The 25,995-nt window shown below is 39.8% G+C and overlaps 1 protein-coding gene across 5 annotated transcripts in view; it reads right to left on the bottom strand.

The window, feature by feature from the left end:
• Positions 1 to 848: 848 nt before the first annotated feature.
• The window catches only part of PLD5 (phospholipase D family member 5), a 415,628-nt gene continuing 390,481 nt past the window's right edge, over positions 849 to 25,995 (bottom strand). For all 5 annotated transcript variants that reach the window (XM_037822072.1, XM_037822078.1, XM_037822088.1 and 2 more), the window contains 3 exons: positions 20,933 to 21,101; positions 13,689 to 13,803; positions 849 to 7,728 (listed from right to left, as the gene is read on the bottom strand). In XM_037822072.1, the coding sequence (XP_037678000.1) occupies positions 7,463 to 7,728; positions 13,689 to 13,803; positions 20,933 to 21,101 (550 nt within the window). In that variant the 3' untranslated portion in view covers positions 849 to 7,462. The remainder of the gene's footprint in view (positions 7,729 to 13,688; positions 13,804 to 20,932; positions 21,102 to 25,995) is intronic.

Raw genomic sequence — 25,995 nt, forward strand, 5'->3', positions numbered from 1 at the left:
CTTCTGATATTATTAACCTCTTCCCAACTTTAATTGGGAGATGTGCCAAGTTAACTCTGCCCTTGCCTCATAACCCTCACCTCCTCCTCAGATGGCACCTTAAAGACTCATCCTCCTTTGTTAAACCACTTAGGACTGGTTTAACTTCCTTCTACAAATCCCCATGAAGAACTTATTTGCTTCAAATATGCAGTATATTATTAGCAAATTTGCATTTATTAAGTCAATCAGAATATATATTTTAAGACATTATCTAAATTTATAATGCATCTTTTCCCCTACGTAAGTCACCATGTGCCATATGCCTCATTTTCCCCATATAAAAAGATGACACGTATGGGCTTCAAGCGTTCTAATTTCTCTTCCAGCTCTAAGGAGCTCTGTGTCGATCATGTAGTTATCTCCTAAATGTTTTATTTTTTTCCATTTCCATTCTCAATACTTCCAATTTATCTTTATAAGGATAAGATATTTGGTTACTATTGATTTGCTATTAAAGATTTATCGAATGGATCCAGGTGAATCACCATTCAGATAGCCAACATGAGCTTACGTGTAATCAAAATTAATCTAGATTAGTGTTTGATCGTATGACTGGGAACTATAACCTGGCAAGTTGACATGTAAAACTAATCATCACACTGAGGCATAACATAGGCTTTCTGAATACATATTGTATACATCATTCTTTTCTTTTCCTTATTTACTTCCAAGCTACTTAAAAGTGGGGGGAGCTTTAACTTTAGTAAGTGTGCTGGACCCCATCAGTTTGCAAGGAACAGACACACAGTCAGGATATCTTGGTTAATGTGAGTTTATTTATAATGAGACATAAGAAAATAGGGAAGATAGGAGGCAATCTAGTAACTACAAAGTCCAGCCTCATTGTTCTGGAATCAATTATTACCTCAATATCCTAAGAGCAGAAATGGTGCATTGACCAGAACTCTAGTTGGCTGAGCTGCAGAAACAGTTGCCATTATTGCTTTAAGTGGCACCATTCGAGTGACTTGGCTTTTCTCTGTGTCTATCTTGGCTGCTCTTACTGCTACTGATTAACTTTCTATAGCTCATATTCAAATTCCTTAAGGATGGCCTCTGATTAGTTGGGCTAGGTACCATCAAACAAGAATACCACTGCTGAGTACTTCTTTCTTAGGCTACCCCCTGGACTAAAAATGAGTTTCTTTGAGTCTGGTACTGAACTTTGGTGCCATCAACAGTGGCCAATGTGGAAACTTTAATGACAGAGAATATGGTTCTACTCATACTGGAGCTATGGGCATGGTCTCCCCAGGACACCAGGACACAGAGATAATAAGATACAACTTTACTGCTGGTGACAGTTTTGTGTCTTAATGACAGGCTCCCACAGGGGATTTTATAAGCACTCTATCAAACTATAATGTTCCTGAAACCATAGTGCTGCCTTTCTTTTATTACATTTTTGGGGATGTTGCCTTTAATAAAAAGCACTTTCTAAAGAAGCAAATAATTCCCATTCTAAGAAAAAGTAACTGAAATTGTAACAAGCTTTGTTTTGCATGAATGTTGTTGGATCATATTTTCTGAGTTGTCTTTAAAAAGCTCTGCTCCTCCCGTTTATATTGGAAAGTCACACACAAGTTCCATATTTGTAATCCTGGAAATTGAGATCTGTTGTGCACCTGTGTGGAGTTCCTCTAAATGAGAAACTTGGTTTGCTTGTGCTGTGTCTTACAGGAACCTCAGAATTTCTCAAATTTTCCTCATAATTAAATTTTAAACCCATGAGAGGCAGCAGAATCCATAAGGGAATGAATAATTTTTCAATATTTCCAAGGCCAAGAGGAATGGGTTTGAGAGCCAGAGATCCATTTTGCAAAAGGATAACATTTTTTCTCTTACTAATTTCTCTAATATGAATTAGAAATAAATCATAAATCATCTTCACCTTACTATGATTTAATTGGACTCTTTGTCCATGTTTGTTTCTTATCAACCTGTTAGCCCAATTAAAAATAAAAACATGAAATTTTAGAATTCAGAAACTGCTGGTAAGATAAAATTATTATTGACTATTGGAAATTTAAAAAATCTGCTCTGTTAAGCCTTTGCTAAACACTCAATTGACAACTTTTTTAAAAAGTGTGCCCCTTCAGATTTCTCCCCTTTTATAAAAAGGCAATCACCTCAATGCACATACCATGCAGTCTCACAGAGATAAGACTTCGCCTCAGATACAAATAACTTTAGCAAATCAACAAAATTTTATTCTTTGTGTGATTCCTGTGAAAGGCACTGTGCTAAGTATTCCAAATATGTTTTCCTTGAATAGATCCTCTACTTTTGAGTAGCCAAATGGGAAGGGAATTTGTGCATTCGGAAGAGCTCATTTAGATGGGTTTCAGGGCATCCTCTCAACCCGAGATTCAATATGGGCTTGTTGAACACATCCCAGGCATATTTTATTATGGATTTAGGCATGGGAAAAAATACAGCATGATTGGTAAGTTTGGGAGGCAACTGAACTTGTGTTTTCATGAACACCTTTTCTGTCACTTGGCCAGTGTAGAATGCGGTCTTTACAACTGTTTCTTCACTGAAAAGTGACCATTTATTTACCTAAAACCAACACGTATTAGGAACAAACTATTTTTTTTTCCATAGAGATAGGTATAGTGTTACCAAGATACTTCATTGGGCTAATCTACAAAAGAGTGGGACCAAAGCCCATTGTGCTCTCTGTATTTGCCTTATTAACCACTTATCATAGCACAGGTTGTTACTAATGAGAGACTGGCTTGTTGTGGGACCAAGCTGAGGAGAAAAAGAAATGCCTTATCTCACAGTATGAAAAAGCCACATAATATTTACTTCTAAAAAAACTGAGCATTGGGTTATGTGAAAGATTTGAGAATTTTAATGATTTCCCCCAAATTCAGCCTTTTACCACACCAGTTTATTTATGGATCTCAGGGTTAATAATATAGATATGTCTAGGTACAAATTTATCCTATTTTCATAAAGAAACATTAAAAATTCAAGATATCCTTTGTAATAGAATTAGAAGTTTAGCAGTTTAACATAGCAAAAGAAAATGCATGGTAGCCTATTAAATCTCACATTTCTTTTCATCAAATTGCCTAAAGAAGCATAAATGATTGGAGACCTTTTAGAACTCTCTAAGTGGACTGTTAGTCAGAAATAAGAACATTTAGTTTTTACAATCTCAAGAAACTTCTGAAGAAACTTCTAACCATTGTGAAAATGTTTGTTTCAACCACAGATGGACATTCTCTCAAATATGAAAACTAGGCTGTAAACTGGGATTGACTTCCAGGCTATTAAAAATCCTCCACAAATTTAAATCAATAAGGTAAAAATGGCAGTATGTAGTTATCAAAATATAAAGGAAAAAGCAAGGGTGCTAACTCATAGCCAATGAGGAGAATGTTGAATATGAATTAATCTCTCTAATTTACCTTAGGCCAAATGGAAGTTATATTAATTTTTTCCTTCAAAAGGCTTATAATAAAGTGCACCAGTTCATTGGGAATAAGCACAGAAAACAAAAGAATTGCACATTTGTCCACAATATGTAGGGCTGTTTAAAAGGGATTGAGCTTTAACAACCAAAAGCAAAGCATCTTTCATTAAAGAAAATGACTGTTCTATTGAGAGTAAAGGTAGCTTTTTACATTTCTTAAATATTAAAAATAATGGGATGATTTTCAGACCAAAAAAAACTCACACAAATGGTCATACACGTGAAAAAAATAAAAGGCAGATTCTGAGATGGAACTCCTGCGACAGTCAGACCGTAGGTCTGATCTTATCAAGAAATTCTTATAGCCTTTTAATTTTTTTCCCTGGAATTTAGTTCAGTAAAAGACTCTAAAAACAAACAAAAATCTCTGAAAGACTTTAAAAGACCCACAGGCTGGTGGGAAATGAGCTTTTTTCAGTCCCAGGTTTGATGAGGCACTTTTAACCAACCAGTAACTGCATTAACAAAACACATTTTGCAAAGGGCAAGATCAACCCAAAAACGTGATCAGACCCATTGGACTGAGAACCAAATCAGAAGTAAGACAAACAGCAGCACAGATAGAGCCTTACTGGGAAAAGTTCTGTGGGCCGAAGAGGTGCCCAGTGCCACACAGATGGAAATGTTTTCCATAGCCCTTTTGTTTCTTTTACTGAGTCTGCTCTGACAGTTTTTCAGGACACTGGGTTTTGTTCTATGTTCTACAGGACCTTGGAAGTCCATGAAAACATCTCTTTACCAGGTCCTTTGATGACAGCATGAACATTTTCAGTGTGCCTCAGTTCTGTCATGTTCAGGTACCCAAACCATGCTGAAGTATGGTGTTTACAGAGCACGGATCTAACTGCAGAATGTTCCACTTCCTCTCCCTGGTTTGATACTCTATGATTCAATTATTTGACTTGCCAGGAGCCAAGGACAATGTGGTGAGGGTCAACAGTATTGATATTTGACAGTGTGTGTCACTGATTGAATTTGGGGGGTGATAAAGGTTTTGTGGCTTGAGAAGAGAGCAGGCTGTGTAAAGCTGTTGCTACTCCAGCAAGAGTCAACTGGGAGCCCCATCATAAGGTCATATTGGACTACACAATAAACAGAGGTATTCTCATATAGCGAACCACCGCTTAACATCAATGTTTGAGAATAAATAAGGCACTAGGTTAATGTTAGTGGCACAGAAATCCAGGATTTGGTCTCAAACCCAAGTGTCCTTGCTTTTAGGAAATGATTCCTGGAATATTTATGGGGAAAAATATGGATGTTAATAGTCACTTTCACTTCATCATTTCTGGCATAGACATTCATCATATAGTCTCAGAATGTTGTTTTGCCTTTTTTTTCTCTCAGGAAGTAATTCCTGGGATGTTTATGGGGAAAAAATAAATGGAAGTTGGTAGCTTATTTAGCACAGGTGCAAAGTGTCACCTCTTGAGGGGTAGGCAAAGGGCCCAAATTAAAAAGAAAGTTCTACAGAATGAAATGCCCTTTTAAGAGACCCAGACCCATTTATGACTCTGCACAGGGTCATTTTCCCAGCTGTCACCGAAGGCCAGCATTGCCTCCCAGAGCCAGTGGCCTGTCTGCTGCTGCTGACCCCCGCTGATAGGGGGCCTGCTGGGTGAAGAGGCCTCTGATGCTGGTGGTGCATGGCAGAAAGTCCCAGGACACAGTTCCTGGTGCTACCATTTTGCTGGGACTCAGAAGGAAGTGGCAATGATGGCCATTCATAAAGGACAAAATTCTCTTCTATCACATGCAAAAGAGAGTGACAGTGAGGGGCCCCACCATGCCAAGCTCACTCGCGTCCCAGTACTCCAGGAGAAAACTTGAGAACAAGGAAACAACCATCCCTTCTCCCTTTAGATGTCCTTTTCAAACCCAACCCAGCTTGTTTCTCAGTGAACTACCAAGTGAGCTTGGTAGGTTTGTTTGTCTCCACCCCTAATCTTTCCTTTCTTTCTGATTTAATCATCATGAAAACCACCGTTTACTTCACTGTGATGACTAGCAAGATAAATTCCTATTCTAATCAGAGTAGGGTATATGTTAAATATTCAGAGTCTTTGGGGTGTTCACTGTTGAGGAACCATACTACCCTTAAAAGTACAGCTCTTCTCCAACTCTCTTCATTGACTGGTTTGACAGCCAGCCAAGGAGTACTTGGAAACAACAAGAAAAGAAGCCATCCAATCACTGGATCACTAACAGCTCCCTTTCTAACCCACGGGAACCCACTGGATAAGACCATGGATTCCTCCATCATTTCTTTTGGCACATTAGAAACCAAGTCTCTGGAAAGGAAAAAAAAAATTGAGATTGCTTTTCTTTGCTCTGAAAACACATGTCTTTGCTGGTCCCAAAGGGCGGTCCTTGGAACAATGTCTGATTTTGTATTGATGTTATTTATGCCATGTGACCCGACAAAATGTTCCATTGAAATGAGGATAACTTAGGTCTCTGCCAGGGTTCTTGTGTTGCTGTGTTTCGTTTTTTTTTTTTTTCCATCCACATTTGCAACTGGAAGCTGTGGAATTGTTTTCCCTTCTGGGTTCTTAGGAAGGATCCGGTGTTGGTTATATTAAGATACCACAAAGATTATGATTTCAAGAAAGATATTATACATTATAATGCTTAGCATTTATATAGGCTCTTTTGATTTCAAAACAAGTTATAAATGTTTCCTACCGTCACATCATCCCTGTGAGGTAGGTGAGTTATTACCGTTCCTACGTTATCAATAGAAACCCGAAGCCAAGGGGTGAAGGTCTGTCCGGCCTCTGAGAGAGGACTGAGCACCCTGGCCAAGCTGCTCTCTCTCCATTGCATCGATAGAAAACACCAGCACACAATGACATTATAGAACAATCATCCAACCATATCTTAGTTTCTTAATAAAATATGTTAAGCACAGTATTTAAATTGCATTTCTCCGAAAAGCATTTGGTATATTAAATAGCAGAAGGTATATTAAATAGCTCTATAAACATTTGCTGGCATACTCTTTACAGCATACTGATTCTAAAGAAATTAAAAAAGCATAAAGATCTTTCCTTTTTAACACCGTAAATTAAAAAAATGTGAAAAACTACTTTATTTTCATAACGTAGACTTAATAGTTTGCTGGATATTTGCAGGTAGCTACATAATTTTTCTAAGTTTGAGAGAAAAAAATGCTACACATATTGCTGGCTGTGATTTTAAAATACCAATTTGGTAGAAAAAAATGCAGTTGAAAAGTAAAAATTAAAGACTCCCACCTCTAGTTTGTATCCGTTCTGAGGAATTCATGCATTTTCAAAAGATATTATCATACTTGGAAATAATGTTCAGGTGAATTTAGGGACTCTATATAATAACAATAACATTTTGTGAAAAGTGATATAAAATAAAACCTATGATATTAGAAGAAACTGACGAGGAGGCAAAAAGGTAAATTTTTTAGAGAGTTTTGAGGGCTGTTTATACTTAGATGACTGCATGTGTGTTGGAGATGTTTTATAAGAATAAATACTTGCTTTCATCAGTCCCCTCTCCAAGCAAAATCCTCACTCTGCTCTTTACATTAGCAGTTCTCAGAAAGGTGTTAAAGAGCTTAACTCATGCTAAGCTTCCTAAGAACTGACCAGGTGGGTCAGCAGAAAAAGCTCTAAAACTAGAAAGGAAGAGGAATCTTAGGTTTTAAAATTTGTATGCAAACGTAAAAACTAACTTCTAAGCTGAAATGACATTCTCTGTCAGAAGTAATAAGTATAAAAGTCTTAAATTTAGTGCACATGGCGCTAAAACATTGTTAGATAGATATTATATGTAGTTCAGAGAACATTTTTTATAACTGTGCTTTTTTTCCTTTAAAAAAAAGACATATTAAATTGTTTTTCTCTCCTCAAGTCCTTTACACGTACATAGGAAATTCAGAGCCGCTGGTCCATGCGTTCACTCATGCTGTACACTCAGGGGTTCCCTCCCGCTTGCATTGTACGTGGCAGTTTTGTTGGAGGTGGGTTTGAGTTTGAACAGGCTTGAGCAGTTCGGCTGTTTGGTTGGCTGTAAGGTTCTGGCATAGGGCGAATACCAGTCCCTTTCAAATACATCTTTAAGTTGCTTAATGATGCTTGTGTCGTTCCTCACATCTGCTTGGTTGATAACAAGGCCTGTGCCAGCATTCTGGGTAAAATCATTCCCTACCCAATCAAAATTTCCTGCAAACAAACAAAGGAAATAATGGTAAGGGGTTAATATCCATGGGGGACTATTCCTAATATGATGAAATACAGAGCAGATTTTGTTAAAAAAAAAAAATTATAAAATCAACACCCAGGAATAACAACAGGGAGAGTGAATTGTGTTGACAGCTCAGAAAAAAAATTCCAAGAAGCCTTACATATGGCGTATTAATATTTGCATATTATTTTGGCATTTTCTTCAGCTTTGCTCAACTTGAAACTCAAAACAAGGAATCTGCTGTTCTTTTTTGTAAATGTTATTTCTTATTGACATTTACAAGACATGCTAAATACAGCAACATTTAAAATATATAGGAATACACTTAAAAATCCTGTGAACAATTACTACCTTCTCAAAGAGACAACATCTAATCCATATGTACAAATGAGGGATTCTAATTATAATGCTCAAAAGCTTCCACATCAAAGAAGCAGCTGAAGCTGGAGAGGAAGCAGCAGTTTCTAACTGAATACACAAAACTCTCCTTGCTTGGTTTGTAAATCATTTCCTGTTTCTGGGTCCCAGGCCGCTCAGGCCAGGTTTCTGGGCAGCTGCTGTGAGAGCAGGCTCTGGGGTACAGCTGCCTGGAGTTGGGGAGTAAGGTGGGAGCTGCCCCAGGACGGGCCCCTCATGTCTACCGCCCTCAGATCAAAGGGCGTGACTGCACCAGGGCGCCCACACTGATCTCTTGTCTTTGGTATCTGTTATGGACGGAACCATGTCCCCCAACAAGATACGTTCAAGTCCTAATCCCCAGTCCTCTGAATATGAACTTATTTGTAAAGAAGATCTTTGAAGACGTTGTTGGTTAAGATGAGGCCAAACTGGGTGGCCACTAATCCATTATGACTAGCATCTTTACAAGGTGAGGAAATTTGGACAGAGAGACAGATGACAGATGCAGGGACAGTGAGCAAGAGACGGCCAGATGACAGAGGCAGAGAGCAATTGCTGGCAAGCCGCCACCCAAACCCTGTAGGCTTCAGAGAAAGCCTGGCCCGGCCGTCACCTTGATTTTGGCCTTCTAGCCTCCAAATCTCTGAGCCAATAAATTTCCAATTGGCTAAGCCAACTAGCCTGTGGTACTTTGTTACAGCAGCCCTGGAAAATTAAGATAGTTTTATCCAAGGGGGAGGAGGAATCCAGAAGGAGAGCAAAAGTTTCTCTTCAGGAGGATTCAGTATTCTTTATTTCTTTGATCTTCTTTGTCCTTCATTTAACACATATTTATTGAGTGCCTACTATCTACTGGGTACTATATTCAGAATTAGGAATATACAACTGAAAATGACAGAACCTTCCTTCAAGGAGTCCAGTAGAGATGCATACACTTATAGTACAAGGCATATGAGATGCTGCAAGAGATGTATGTATACAATGCCAGGAGGGCAAGAAAGAAGGACTTTCTAACTCTGGCTTTATATGTCAGAGAAGGAGCATTTAGTTAAGTAATGTGAAATGCATAGAAATCTATCAATTAACAAAAGTAGGAGCTATACCCCCCAAATCAGGACGACATATATGTGGGAATAAGATATATTTAGAGTACTGGAGCTCATGGGGACTCCAGAGGGCAGGAGCTAGGGATGGGGTTGGGATATACGGGATTTAAAGGGTAGAGGAACTATCATTTATAGAGTGCCTACAGTGAGCAAAGCGCTATTCTTGGTCTTCTGTATACATTATCTCATACGGTTGATAGATTCACCTCCACTTTATAAACGAGGAGAGTAAGGCTCAAAGAGGTAAATAAATTTGCTTCATGTCACATGGCTAGTAAATGCTGGACCCAGGTCTGCCAACTCCATGAACTATCTACAATACCATGAACTAAGAATTGCTTCCACTAAGAAAAGGTTTAGCCATGTTAAGACTGACAAAATTATTTCATAAATTACCACCAGGCTGAATCTGGCCTCAGCAACCTGTGGTGCTCTCCTCTCTGGTTAAGAGCTGGTTCTGTAAAGGGAAAGCTTTTGAAGTGTAGAGCTTAACCTGCTGTTCCCTCAGTGGCTCCCTCGGACATCTTTCCAGGAGTGCCTGTTGAGTAGGATGCTGAGATCTTTGGCTCCTGCAGTCATCTGTGGGAGAAGCTTCTGGGAGAAGGTAATCTGGAGAGAGAGCCCATTATCTGTTCCTTTATAGCTTTCATCCTTTTGGCTCTGCTCTCCGGAGTCCCCACTCATATCAAATCCCTTTATCATATGGCACCCCCTGGAATATTGGAAGGTAGTTCCCTTGTTCCTCATTTTACTCCCCAAATTATTCCTCAGGGCCTAAGAATATCAGGCCCCTAAATCAAATGCTAGCGTATAGAAAGATCTCCATCCCTGTTCTCTGCCCTCTTCTCTCTTGCTGTGTGTTTCTCTGTCTCTGTCTGCCTGTCTGTCTCTCTCTCTCACACACACCCCCCACAATGATGTTGTCAATGGCTTCATGATAGACATACTTTGGGGCCAGTTTTACTGCTGTAGATGAGCGGACTGTCCTCCAAATGGCTCATAATATTGTGCTGGGGTCTCTGCACAGACCCTCCCTTTCCCGGTGCTGTGCTCCTGACTGTGCACTCCTAGAAGCTGGGCCGTGCTCAGAGGCCCTGGGTCTGTGGAAATGCTCAGCACCAGGTTAACACAGGCTCAGGCCACAAAGCTGGGGGTTGGTACCAACTGCAGACCGAGAGCTACCAGGTGTCCAATGGCAGGTGGCCCCTTCTACTCATTCCATAAACAAAGGCGCTGTGGCTAGCATGCCTTTCAAGGACTTTGGACAAGACACTAAAGCCCCAACCCTATAACTAAGTGCAAAGCACTCTATCAGGGACAGTAAATACATTATCTCATCACATTTTCTCATGCAATGTTCACTGCAGTCCTACGAGGTAGTCATACTAACTTCATTTTATTGAGGACAAAACTAAGGCATGGGAGGTTGGGTGAATTGGCCAAGGCAGTGTTAAAAATGTATCTGAGCTGAGGTTCTAAGCCAGGTGGGAGCCACAGCCACACCTGAGCTTCTGTTCTCTAGCACCCCTGATCGTGAAGGCGTCCTTTCTGATGCTAATTGGGGCACAGCTCCCTGGGCCACAGTGTCTGCCCCTCAGGGTCAGGAATGTGACAACCACACTGAGATCCTTGCTCCTTCATTGGTGGACACACTATCTAAAGGAAACACATAGAAATGGCTTGGGGAGAGGAAAAAGACAAGGAGAAAAAGATGAGATTTTGAGGCCACTTTCTGTGAAATCAGGTTTTTCTCTTCAATACAATGGATGTAGCCAAGAGCCTGACTTTAGATTGGTTCTCAGAAGCTTTAATTAGGTTATTCTCAGTAACTCTAGCTCCGGGCAGCTGCCACAGGTCTACCGAGGAATTCCTACACTGCCGTGATCATTTTTTCCTACCTCTTATTTCCTAATGGTTTGGTTAAACTTCAAAATCACATGCACGCTTCAGTCTGTTTTTAATTGGGATGTGATTTCACCGAGCTTTTTTAAGACTGCCACTTCGGCTTTAAAATGTATTTTTGAGCCCCAGTTGCCAAGAGAATTATAGTGTCACCCCGAGGAATAAAATGGTGAAGGTGCAAATGAGCTCACTGGGGAAGGTCTGAAATGGGCCTCAGCGGGCCAGGGGAGGGCCTCCAATTAACCTAACACCCCCTTGTCAGCCCTTAAATAATTCAAACAATCTTCCAGCCAAGTTTGCCGAGCTTGACTCAAATATACTCCGGAGAATAAAAAATCAGAGAGATAATACCGGTTTGGGGATTCTTCTGTAAGTCTCGTGAAAACTTAACGGAGCCATAATTCCACATCCTCAGTAAATATCTGAGTGATGACTTAAAAGATTTCCAGAACTTGCTGATGATTATTTAAATTATCAATGACTTTTTCTCTCTTGTTGCTCTTTGAATAGTTTTACAGAACTATGCTTCACTCAAGGCGATTAATGTTTTGCTGGAATGTTACATGAAAATGAACTCATTATTAAAATGCATTAGATAGGGAAGAGGATGGGACAGAGCCAGGAATCAATATTTGCTATGAATCTAAATAGATCTGAGACAGTGTTAGGAACTTTTCACACACTGTCTCATTTAACCATCATGCTGACTCCAAAAGTGCTACTCTCCTCATTTGATAGGTGAGGAAGCAGAGGATCCGAGAGATTCAGAAATTTCCGTCATTTTCCAGCTAGTAAGTGTCAATGTTGGAATTCAAATACAGGTTCCCCTGACTCCCAAGCACTTATTTAATTCCTAAAAAGGGCATTTAGATGTACAAATAACTGCCAAATTCACACACAGCACCTCACTTTAAGTAAACCCCACATGTAAAATGTCCAGATTGACTCCCTAAAGCCTGCTGTGTCTGAAACCTGATTCACTCCTAGGTTTCCCAACAATTGAGCAAATAAAACAAAACAAAACAAAAATCCTCTTTTAAATTTGTTTTTTGTCACTTGCTTAACATGCAGCTGATTCCACTCTACTTTCTATACATTGATGAATATATGAAAATCCAAATAATCACATATTGGGTCACTGAGAGGGACAACAGGAATAAAATAATACCCTCATCTTCTAGAACAAACAGAATGATATACATTAAAAATACTCCAATATTCTATCCTACTAATGTGATATCATAATTACTAAAATCAGAAAAAGACAGAACATCTTCACATTGAGCCAGGAGTTAATAGCTTTCCACATGGCTGATGTGATATATTCTGAAAAGCTGAAGGTGGGGAGGGGTCTGGAGCACTGGACTCTAGACCCACCTTCTTTACCCCTTACATCTGCATCCTAAGTCATTTAAAGTCTTAGGGCCCAATTTCCTCATTTCGAAACTGCAGATGATAAAAGCTGCCCTCCCTATTGGCAATGTTGTTAAGAGAATCAAATAGGATGAATAAAGTGCTTTGCAAAAATAAAGGCACTAAAAATATAAGATGTATTTTTTACTCACTAAATTAGGGGAAAAAATTAATACAGACTCTGTACTTACTTTCCATACATATACATTTTTATTTTCTGCTTTGAAGACTGTCACTTCAGCTGTCCAATGTAATAGTCACACTGCTATTTCTGGATTTAAGTGCCTTCTTTTCATAGATAATAATTTCCACTATGTCTGTGAAGGTACCAGTTAAAGGGTTACCCTGAACTTATGTGCATCAAGGGAAATTAGGATAGATTTGATAGATTAATAAATCATTCCACCAGTGTATCTAATTTCTGCATCTGGAGAATACCTTAATAATAATAGTTAATATTAACTGCAATAATAGTTAATATTAACTGGGTGTCATCTAAGTGCCAGGTGCTTTAATTGTGTAAGATGCTTTGCATATATGATCCCATTTAAACATCACCCAGTGATGGAGAAACTGTTATTAATTTGTCCCATTTTAAAGATGAGAAAACTGAGGTTTAGAGAGTTTATGTAAATTGCCCCAAGTGAGACATTTAGAAAATGGCAGGGGTGGGATTGTTGCCTAGGCAGTGACAGGTTGTCAGTTAGGGCACTTAGCCACTACATTGCTCACTTCCCCATTCCTCACAACAGGCTGGCTTGTGGCAAAGTGGGAGAACAACGAGCACTGTGCTCCTTCTAGTGCCAGCACTCACCTTTCTTGAGTCAATCAACTACTCAACTTATAAAATGACTCAAATGGACCCGAGACTTGCTGCAAGCTATTTATCAAAGACATGGTATGTGGAATCCTAGTATATAAATCACGCCAAAGAGGAAATGTTTGATTGAAGAACTCTCTGCTCTCAGTCTCCTGTTTCCTGACCTCCTCCTAGACAACCCCACTTGCCAGCAGTGGCTCCCAAGGCCCTCCTTCCTTACGATGGGAGGATGAAAGCACAGTGTGACCACCACTAAACTGGATGATTCCCTAGGGAGGCTTATAGCCCCAACACCTACCAATATAAGCTGCTCCATCAGTCACCATGTACTTGTTGCGATTTAATCTAGGAAAGGTGTTATTCTTTTGCTCTTTTGTAGCACAAGCATTCTCTCTTTCCAGATCAAAAAATTTCTGTAAGACAGGAGAATAAAGCAGGTGAATAAAGAACATTTTTAGCCTTGTTCAAAACCACATAAGCATGTATTATCCAAATGTCCACAATAGACCTCATATTGGGTTATTAAAACTACAATGTTGTTACTTCATATAGATGAAGCTATTTTTGTTCTCAAGTCTATATAGGCAACAAGAGAGAAAATAAGCATGCTCAACTAGGTCTATAATTAACACTTTTAAGCTACAAAATGAACACAAACTTCATTCTTTCAACAGGGTGAGGGCCAGAAGGTTGTTTAATTCTCTTTGTCTTATTCATCAGGGTGCACTGGCATTTGAAGTCTGCCTCAGGGTGCTTTCTGTCAAGCATGCCAGTGAACTGAATGAATATTCTTATATATTGCATTCATTATAAGAAGCAGCAGGCCCATCTCAATGACTAGATGATTAAACAGGGGATTTGCAAAGGTCAAAGGAGATTTTGCCAAAGGAGAAAATACTTCCCATCTCAACACCTAGGTCTACAAGCTCTTCGAATAGGCAACTCAAAAAAATAAAAAAATAAAAAATCACAACTTCAAACCATGAATCCTGAAGTTCGACTTAAATGTGAACCAAAAGGCAGCATTCCGGTTCATCAAAGGCCAAGGATGGGGGAGAGAAGACAAGGAAGACAGGGCAGCTGGAAGCAGCAGTGGCCATGTCTTGCCTCAGGCATCTGTGAACTCAGTAAATGCTCAGATGAGGCGTAGGCTGTGATGAGCTCACAGGGAGATGCAAGGCAAAGGCCAGGGTCTCGGGTCTCCTCCACACTGGAAAATATTTAACATTTTCAGAACAGCATGGAATCTTTCTGAAATGGCTCACAGCTGTAGAATCATGTGTGTTTGAAGGAACGAAGAGCCAGAGAGTAAAACAGGATGATGCCTAGACATGGAGAAGTCATTCACAGCCTTTAAACTATAAGGGTTCAAACTTGGTTTTAGGAAATGAAGAGTTGATCTCCCTCTTATCCTTCAGGCATGGGAAAGAGGTGACAAAGGAGGTGATACATGGTCCTTTCCAGCCCTGAAAATTCTGAGTTTTTGTAAAACCCTGAGATCAGTGGTGCATAGGCCAAAATACATTACCTAAGAACCAACTATTCCACAACACAGAGGAACATCTTCCCGCTCAACATGGTTATCGGCAATATTGCCCGGATCACTTCTTTCCTCAGTTCTTGAATTCTGTAAAATCTGTTTCAGTTTGAAAGGTTCACATTGGGGACTCTTCATTCAAATTGGGTTAGTAATCAATAACAGCCAGCCATCACCTTGCTTGAATAATCTATTTAATATAAACATGCCCAGACATTTGACTGTTTCTTTGGAGGAAGATACTATTGTACAATTAGGAAGGGTTTGGAAAAGAAAAAAATATGTACAACCTAACTTAAGACAGGGAAGGAGTGACAGCTTGAGGCTTTAGTGAGAACCCGTTTGCTCAAATCAAATATGGCCCCAAAGAGGGAACTGGCTTTTTCTGGGTGATAGAAATGAGAGCAGAAATCATACATTAGGCACTCGGTGTAGATCACAGCAAACAAAGGCATTTTAAAACGTTATTTGCTAATTCATTAAAGAATAAAACCCCAGCTGCAGGGGATAATCTTGTGAGTTACACAGTCTCTTTCCATGAGGCTCCTCCTGGATGCAAATGTGTCAGGATGGGGAGGGGTCTGCCCCACTATGAGGACAGAGATAACCTGCTTAGCCCCGACCCTCCTTTGTTATCAGTATTCAGAGGCACCAGAAGAGCCGTAATGTAAGGTCCCAGCACCCACTTTTCTTGGAAGAGCTCATCATCCATCTGTGTTCTCGATGTTGAGGCTATAAGCTTGCCTTCCACCTGGGCTTGTCTTGATGCTTAGAGATCAATGTCCTGGCTTAAACGAAGATCAGGCTCTCTGTTTTATAAAAATGTGCAGCATTAGGCTGTTAATGTTTGATTTATTAAAGTAAGGCATCCATCAGTGTTTGAAAAGATGAAGCCGATTAAATGCTGAAGAAGTTAAATGATGGATTCTACTTTTCTTGCAATTTCTTGCAAGTCTGAAATGAGAGCACTTAATATTCCACACCCCAGAGATTTCAGCTGATTGGTGCCTTAGTGGACTCAGGATGCAGTGGGTGGGTTGGAAACCCTGAGTAGGCCTGATGGGGATTTGAGAGAAGAGGCAGGGGCAGATGCACCATGTGCCAAAGGCCCAGATGCTCTCCTCTCTGCTCCTGTTACACCTTGTAAATCAGGCAGTGGTGCTCCTCTGGCTGCCAGGATACCGACCTCCAGAGGGCACAACTTAACGTGGCAGACTCTGCATCCTGCTGCTGCCCTTTTCCAGCATACCTACATGGAAAACGGCTAGAAGGACTCCACATCCACCAGCTCTTGGATTCAGGGATTGTCCTGGACTCTGCTCTCCCAGCTGGTTTACAGAACCATTTGTATCACCCCGCCTTTGTTAGCACCCTTCTTTGACTTCATTCACTCATTCGTCCTTTCATTCAACAAATATGTTTTGAGTACTTTGGGCCAGACATCAAGTTAGACACTGGGAATACAGTGGTGAACTACCCACTGTTCCATGCCTTACTTGAGGTTTTTTTTTTTTTTTTTTCTGGAACCACTTTATGTCATTTAAATTACCCAGAAAATGCCATCCCTGAGCTGACATATATCAAATATTTCTTGTCCATGGAAGGGTATTGAACATAGTCTAATTCTATCCTCCTGTGACCCTCACCGGGCTTTCTGGTGGTCATATCAGCTGCTCCTCTCATCCCCAATCTCTGATTCCAAACCATGGTTGCAACATGATTCAACTCCTGGCTGATTTATTTGCAAGTCTGGCCTATCAAACAGATCCATAGTAGTAATCATACATCTCATTTTTATTTCCAATACTTATACTGACTTGTGAACCCACAGACATGTGCATGGCTGCCTCAGTTTACAAACCTACTAAATTGGGGTAAGAATTTCTATTTTCCATCAATGTTACCAGAATGGTAGGAAGATTAAGATGAAAATACATGTGAGTAGCATTTCTTTTTTTTTGGATATTTATAGTAAATTATAAATTTTTATGTCTTGAAATTGTTAATGATTTCTACTTTTTAAAATATTTTAATGCTGTGAATGAGTTAAATATTTAATCTGATATTTTGTTGACAATCATGATTATAACAAGATATGTAACTTCTCACTTCTTTGAGCAGATGTAGTATATGATTTTTTTGAATATAGATAAAAAAGGCAAAAAAGAACTTTGTAAATTCAATGATCTGCTCTAAATGTAGAGGCAGTAGAGTATAATTCTTAAGGGCTTCAGACTCTGGAGTTAGAAAGACTTTTATTTGAATCTTGCTTCACTACTAGGAATGTCTTGGAAGGAGATTATTTAACCTCTTGGAGTTTCAGATCCCACGCCTGTAAAATGGGAAAAGCTGTGAGTATTAAATATAAAGCATTTAACACAGTGCCCAGCTAATTGATAAAATATTCTTTCACTTGTTCAAAAAGTATTAAGTGCTTGCTATGTCCAGTCAATGTGTAGTTGAGTGCTGCCATAACAGGAAAATAAAAAAAAAAAGGATCTTAATGAATGATAGATATGGCATTGATTTACCAATGAGCAGTAGGCAGCAAGGAAATTGATATTTAAGAATGAAAAGGTGGAGACCCATCTGATGGAGTAGCAAAATATTTGCAATTATCTGTTGATGGAACAAATATATACTGAACTTTTAGCGAGAGGGCAGGGGATTAGAAAATGTTTGTAGTTTAAGTTGGTTGTTATTCAGAGAAGGATTTGCTGGTTTGCAAGCAGAAATCAAAGAAAATAGACCAGAACTTTGGTATTTCAAAGGTTTGGAAAGAGGAATGTATTTAGACCCCAATGGTAGAAAATAAGTCTGAAAAATCCTTTAAGAGGCTAAGGCCAGTTAAGACTCAGCTTTGCAGCAGAGAGTAGATAATAAGTGTAATTATAGTTGGTGTAACCTTCCCACCCAAGTCTGATGACTTGAAGGAAACTACTATTAAAAAGAGAGAGAGGAAAGAGACAGTGAGAGGCAGAAGCATTTGGGCAAGGAAGCATAATTAATCGATTTTGGGAATTATGTTAGCAAGAAACTTTGGATGTGGCTACTGATATGTGGGCATGACTAGAAGAAAATAGATCAGAAGCCTACTAAGTTTCTGTGAAAATTGCATTGCCAAAGAAACCGTGAGCCTGAGTCAAATACTTCTTTAACTTTTCATGCCTTAAAATTTCCTGGGTTGGGAAAGCCATAAGGACCACACTCCACTTTGTCTAGTTTATGGATGGATGAGTAGAAAAATAGGGGAAGGAAACAAACAGACAAAGGTACCCAGTGTTCTTTTTTACTTCAATTGCTCTTTTTCACTCTAATTATTATTCTTGTTATTTTTGTGTGTGTGCTAATGAAGGTGCCAGGGATTGATTTGGGTGATGAATGTACCACTATGTAATGGTACTGTAAATAATCGGAAGTACGATTTGTTTTGTATGACTGCGTGGTATGTGAATATATCTCAATAAAATGAAGATTAAAAAAAAAACAAAAACAGATGAAAAACCAATATTTTTAAGCAGCATGTGGAACTGCCTCTACATATACTTAAGTCATAACACTTTTATTTCAGAAAGTATTTCCAAGGCCTCACTCCAAGTATCTGAATCTTTAGGAAAGATCTAAATAGTTGTTTATTTTCACAAATTACAAATAATCTTAAAATAGGTACTTTTCCAAGTTAAAGAAAGCAGCTGGCCTCTGAAGAGGATTGCAAATGTTTAATTTACCATTTAAGTTGCTTTTTTCAGAGAATTTTTTACACCTAGTATATCATGTAACTTTCTCTAGGTTAATTACTATAGTCATAATATTTTCTTTGTAATACCTGTGTATTATTTCATAAAATGAATACAATAAAATGTTGTTCAATCATCTCCCTCTTGATGGACAAAGTATTCTTAGTTTGTTAGTTTCTTAAAAAAAAAAAAAAAAAAAAATTTCCTGGGGTCTTGATCAGAACCATAATACCTACCCATATGTGATTATATCTCAATAAAATTGCATAAAAATACCTACCCAGAAGGATTCTATAATTGCCGCGGACTGGTGACCACTGTGGGCTTTCCATCTTCCCTTTCGTGAATGGAGTTTTTTTGTGGTTATCCTGTCCCTGTTGTGTGGGAGGGAGATAACCTTCACCTGGGTTTGGGTGTTGTGTTTTGTTTTGTTGATTATTGCTTTGCTTTGTTTTTACTTCCTTTGTCACTGAACCATGACGTATTGCATCCAGACTTGATGTCAAGAACTACACATCATGGGGTGATCCTAAACTTTGAGTTGTGCAGTGACTGGATGGAACTTTGCATTTTCTCCCTTGGGGAGGAGGGGGGATGAGGGTTCTATATGTGGGAAGACAGTAAAATGGATAGTTGGTGCCCAGAATTTCATATGTGGCAATTCACAAACCTGTTTTTTGTCTTCCTGGGAACAGCTGCCTTTCTGACCACACTCATAAGTCTCCCTTGCCATTAGTGTGGCCATGTGTATGACTTCTAAGCTGAGGAATGAGGGCTAAATTGATGTACAACTCTGCTAGGCCTAACCCTTAAATGCCTCCCATGTAGTCCCCCACCTTCCCTCTTCTGCTTAGCCTTGGGATATCAACATTCAGGGCACCCCAGGAAGCATGTGACATAGTGGATGGCACAACCCCTGTTGTCTTGGATCCCTAAATGCTGCATGGAGAAGAGGCCTCCCCTCCCCTCTTTCCCCCTGCCCCCTCCAGGGCGGCTTGGGCTTCACTTGAATGAGAATGAGAATTAAAGTTCTAGTGCGATTTGGGAGTTCCTTTTTAATTTAATTTAATTTTGCTTTCACAGCAGCTAGCATTACCTTAATTTCATCACCATGCCAGGCACTGAAGAGATAACGGTGAGGAACATAGTAGTGCTCTTGTCTTGCTGGAACTTGGTGAGGGAACAATTAAACAGGCAGTAGCGTAGCCTGATAAACCCTCTAACTGAGGCAGTGTAGACAGCTACAGCATCCACTCACTCCTTCACCCACGCTTACATTAAGGAATATTTACTGCATGACTGTGGTGTGCCAAGCACTGTGCTGGGCCCTGAGGAGACCTCTGAGGGCACAGTAGACTTTGTCTCTGTCCTTGGGAACCTGTGGTCTAGTGGGTGAATTGGGTATTAAACAAATAATGTACACATGACAACATGAATATAATCTCTTAAGAGCAATGCAGGAAAACAAATCAATATAATGAGCTGTTGTAACACAACATTTGTTACTCTTTCATTGCCTGTCTGCCTCAGCTCCAGGAAGGCAGGCAGGATGTCTGTCTTGTTACTGTTACAACCCCATCACCCAGAAGGGGGCCTGGGACAGAGCAGGGTCTCAGAAGACATTTGTTGAGTTAATAAACTGGGGGCTGGGAAAAGCTAAGACCTGCAGGATTAGTGTGCATTAGTCAGGTAAAGCATGGAGAAGGAGAGTGTCCTAGGCAGAGGTCACAGCACGTGCAAAGACCCCGAGGGCAGCAAGAGGGTGACCCCTGAGGACCTGGGGAGGGTCAAAGGTGAGCTAGAGAGTTAGCACATTTAGTGCGATTACGCTTCCCAGCCTGCCTTCCTCAAGGTACTCAGAGATAGATTAGCATGTGGCTCACGGGGGCAGGAGCAGGAACCCAGGTAGGGGGACTCTGGGACTGGAGGAGAGTGTGTTGGTGCATGCTCCAGTGCCCAGCCAGTCACGCTGTCACAAACGAGAACACTTACATGAATGAAGTAGGTCAGTCAACATGCAGAGGATGCAACAGAGTGTGTGTGTGAAGAGAGCTCGACTGAGAGAAGACCAGGAAACTCAGGTTCTAGTCTCCCTTATGCAGGTGACTTTTTTTTGAAAAATTACTTGCCCTATCTTTTCAAGTATTTTTTACTTGGTAGACTGTTGTGCTGGTTCTTACTGTAAGTTCATGTGTATGCTTACAGCTTTCATGGATGCGCACAGGGAATAAACACTTTTTATTTAAAAACAGTAAAGATAATACTTACAACTTTCAAACTGCAGTTGGCTATTTCATTGCAAATAGCTTTAAGAGATGAAATAAAGTTGAAGGTGAGGGGATCAGTTTCCTTCCAGAAGCTTATAAGGAGTCGAACTTTAACGCTTCGCAGAACTAATGCTTCTCTTATTTTCCCATCCAAATCTGGCCAGTAAGTCCTGGCAGAGACAATATCCATACAGATAAAAGTAAAGAAAATAAGTTAGTTTGGGGAGAGAAATTTGCTAGACTGCAGAGAAAGTTTACAGTGATCTGATCATCAAACTTTGTTCTGTGATATCCAGCCTTATAAGATCTGTTGAGGAAATGCAAGTCAATCTGATCATCAAACTTTGTTCTGTGATATCCAGCCTTATAAGATCTGTTGAGGAAATGCAAGTCTCCTGGGTTGGAGCACTGAAAGACCATGCTTATTGTGCTGCCTAAAATGAGATCTCCCACAGCCAGGTCCTCAGCCCGTGTGGGCGCGCTGTCACCAAGTGCCACCTCCACTACTGCTCCAACCTGTGCCTCTGTTTCTATGTGCGTGAAGAATCAACTTTCCAGTAGAATTCTGGTTAGGAGCCTCAAGCTCATTCTGTCTCCAAGAGGTGCCCAAACCTCTCTTCTTTGGTAACTGCCTCCAAATGAACTTCTACTCTGCTTATCTGAGCTCTCCAAGCTCTCATTCCCAGACTGCTCTGAGCTTCCTCTATCCTGACCAACCCTCCACTAATCCCCAACCTCCCACCCTTTCCGGTGGGCACCTGGAATCCTCCAGCAGGCAAAATTTCCCCTATAGGCTCAGCGTCTTCCCTGATTCTCTAACCATTTGCCTTAGCTAAAGCCTGGTTCTTCTCTAAGGCCACAGATTCTCCTTAAGTCTTGCTGTCCACAACTCATCCTTAGGCGTAGGGTGTGGCTCAGCTTTCCTCCACCCCTCACAGGATGTCACTCCCAGAATTGTCACTTAATTTCATGCCAAAAAAACACAACTTTCCTGTTTTAAGCCTTAAATCGCTCTTACTGCCCTGCTTTTCCTGCCATCTGTGGACCTCCTTCTTACTCTTGCACATTCCCTGAAGATTTAGGCCTTTGATTTCCGGAATTTCTCTCCATTCAAATCTTGCCCTAATTCTGGATAAATTCGCTTTGGACTAATGATAATTTCATTCAATACCTCTGCCTGTCAGTTCTGTAATCATTGTACCTTCAAAGGTCTCTTGTTCATGTCTGACCTTGGCCTCTGGCCCTTTAGGTTCTCCACTCACTTACTAGTACTTGTACTAAACCTGCTCATTGACCCCACGTGGGCCCCAGATTCATGATCCCTCCATGTTCACCTGCTTCCTCAGCTCGTCTCGTCCCTCTCCTTGCCCAGCCTAATCTCAGTTCTGATCATCTGAAGGACCTGTGCCCCTCTACCCTCCTCTAGCTCTTGGCAAAATCTAAATCATGAATCAATGCAATAATTCCCATTTTCTGTTTCCATCCTCCAAAAGCTGAGGACCGCTGGAAACAGTAGTCTCAGCATTGTGCAGACTCGAGCAAGTTCAGACAAACTCTGGGCCCTCCGCACCTCTGCCAACTCCTTTACTTGTGTTTGCTCAGCTCCTGTACCTTTCAATAATTATTTTAACTTCACCCTACTCCAGAGAAATGCTTTTTCCTTCATTCATGAAATTGAGGCTTTCAGTCATGAGCTTCCTCAGCTTTGCATCCCTTTTCCCACACCATCCTCATCCCCTTTCCTTGGGCCTGAGGGGATAAGGCCTTCCCCCTTGGGGTCAGGCCCAAACCTGCCCCTTTCCCCCAGGCTGCTCCCTGGCACCCACAGTGCTCTGCCCACTCAGAAACTGCATTTAATTAGTCATTCTTTCTTGAAAACATCTTCCAACTACTCCTTCCCTAGCTTCCTCTTAGCTTGAAAAAAAATTTGAATTACTCCTATTCAAAGAACCCTTCTTTGACTCTGCATGGTCTTGTGGCTGGTGCCCAATTTCTCTCCTTTTTTCAAAAAACTCCTCAGTTTTAGAGTCTGTAAACCTCTGACTTTACTTTATCACCTCTCATTCACTCCTCAGCCCACTGCCCCCTGGCCTCTAACCCATCATTCTGCTGCAAATCTTCTAGTAAAGTCATCAGTGATACCTTAAGTGCCAAGTCTAATAGACATCAATCAGTTCTTATTTTATATTTAGACTTGGCTACATATGTTGACGTTCCCTTTCTTCTTGAAAAGAAATTCCATTGGCTTCTAAAATTCTATAATTTGCTGGTCTACCTTTTATTTCTCAGACTGCTTCTTTATTTGCTGTAGGGTCTCTTCCCTAAATACCAATGTTACCTTAGGATTGTACCATCCTTCTGTTCTTCTCACTTTACATGCCATTTCCTTGGGTGGCTTAGTCTACTCACTTCGTTTCAATTATCATCTGTATTCTGAAGACTCCAAATTCACATCACCAGGTTCATGCCCCTTCAGATTTTATTCTGATTATCTCCCCTTGTATCTTTATAAAAACCTGAAGTTCACAAACCTGCTTATTTCCCTATACTTTTTTTTTAAATGATACTTTGTGAAGCTAAAGTACAAAATTACCCAGAATAAAAACTTGGGAATCATTCTTCTGCCTGCTCCCCTTTTTACGAGTCATCAGGTACTTCAGAAATAATCCAGGTATATGCTTTATTTCTTCTAGCCTCCTATGATTGCCCTAGTCAGGGCCCTTATTATCTCTTCCTTGGTCACCATAACAGCTCCAAATTGTTTTATCTACCACTAGTGTTGTCTCTGTAAAGCACATCCTCAATGATGATACCAAAGTGATCCATCTGAGAGTAGATCTGGACATGCCACTCCTCTGATTAAAGTATAGTGGAGGCTCCCTACAGAACAGCTCCCTAGTCTTCAGGGCCCTCCAGCTCCCGACCCCTGCCCCCCTCTCCAATTTGATCTCTCACACCTTACACTGGGCTTTATGTTCCAGCACTGAATTTGCTGTAGCTCCTGCCACATACCAGGCTATTTTCTCCATTTAAGATTTTTCTCTTGCTGTCCCTTCTACCTGGAAAACTCCCTTCGTCATCCTTCTTCTGACTAAATTCTGCATATTTTTAAATGTAATTCAGGTGGCATTTCTTCAATAAGATTCAACATGCCCTGAAAGTGTGCAAGAGATGCCCTTTCTCTGATCATCTAGAATATTCTGCATATATATCAATTGTCCCATTCACCCCATTATGTTATAATAATTTATTTTGTTCCCACTTACCCCTATTAGATTGAGCTCCTGGGACTGTATGCTCTTCATACTTTAATCACCAGTCCACAGTGCTCAATAAGTGTTTGTTGAAGGAACAGATAAGTGACAAATATTAATACCCCAAAGACTAATCAGGCTACAGTTTTATTAGTCCTTCACACATTTACTGATTTCTTTCGGAAAGATACATTTCATGTGACTAGAGACATAATGAACAACCCCAAACTGAGATCCAAATAATTAAGTGAACTTCTTAAAGAAATAGAGCTTGATTGCTAAATTAGGACAAAACAGGGGGTCGGATTTTTTTACTGCAAGATTTATTTAGCCGTATTTCACAGTTCCATTCAATTCCTATTATCTTGAAAAACAGAAGTTACTTCTAACACTATAGCTAAATGATAGTGTATGTGTTTGCATGTGTGTATTTATATTGCATGCTGTCAACCATTTGTAATTTGGGAGTGTGTGAATTTTTTCTCTTTCATTTGAATGTTGGGTAGTGCATAGACTGAAAATTATGTCTGTAGGATATTAATTCTATCATCACACTGAAATTTGATAGTATTTACTTGTTTATTCAAGTTGAATTCACTCTTGAAAAACTTTTCCAGGGCTATGTAAAGACAAGTAGCCAGTATGACTCTTAAAATTTTTTTCATTTATAAAATTGGGAATAATTTAAATATAACCTGGATGTTTAGATTACTTCTATGTCCTTTCGAGGACTCTTCTTTCATAATGCTAAATGCTAAAGGCTTAAAAATGTAAAAATATGATAAAAGAACTGCTCCTTGAATAATAGCTAAAATGGTAGATTAATAACCAAAATACAAAATTTCAGGCACGCTTCCAATTTTTCAGCATTTTTTTAATTTTCTCTTTTAGACTGCTAAGATATTTTGGATCCTCCATGTTAATACTTTTCCTATTGTGGGACTCCCTGGAACAAAGGTTTTGTCAGTCCTGGGAAATCATCATCTTGTCCTAACATACAACTCCAGGAACTTGACCTTTTTCTCCTTCTGAATGACAGGAAAATCAGGCAAAACCTATCTGTTTTGTTTCAAAATCTTCCTAAAGTGATGCTGAACTCTAAAACAAAATCTAAAGAACCAAATGAACAATAAATGATAGAAACATAAAAGGGAGGGATACAAAACAGGTGAAAGTGCCTGGAAAAAAATCCATGAATGTTCAGAGGATGCACAAGACTTTAAAGTAAAAAGTCTTGATAAAGGCCATGTTGCAACTTAAAATGTTTTTGACTTACTATCATTAGGAGCAATCACTTTCTTTGAAAAATACTGTTTTGCAATCCAAAAGTCATTTGCATATAGAAGTTGCATATTATGCCTATGTCAGGCTGGCAATATGAAAAATACTCAGGCAATGTAAGGCACACTTAATCATTTCACCTCAGTAAATGGTTATTTTGAAATTGTAATTTTCCAAATTAAAATGGTCTTGGATTGCATTCCCAGAAATGTGCACTTGGGAAACTTTCCCTGAATTAAACTGATTATTCAAAATGTTTACAAGGACCCAAATCACTGCATGCCTAGCAAGAGAGCAAAAGTGGCCATGTATTTATGCATGCAATGATTTTCCAAAGAGGTTGTCATAAATTCTGCTCCTAAATTTATTCCAAATATTTGCATGCTTAAACAATGATGAATTATTGAAAAAGCACTCCATTTCAGACGCTTTCTCGCACAGAGGGATGGATTGGCTTATATATATTTAAATATACGTATATATTTTGTTTCCTTTTCTTTTAAGTTGAAAAGGTAGTATAAAATTTAGC

This window comes from Choloepus didactylus, chromosome 2 (assembly GCF_015220235.1).
Source record: "Choloepus didactylus isolate mChoDid1 chromosome 2, mChoDid1.pri, whole genome shotgun sequence".
NCBI lineage: Eukaryota > Metazoa > Chordata > Mammalia > Pilosa > Megalonychidae > Choloepus > Choloepus didactylus.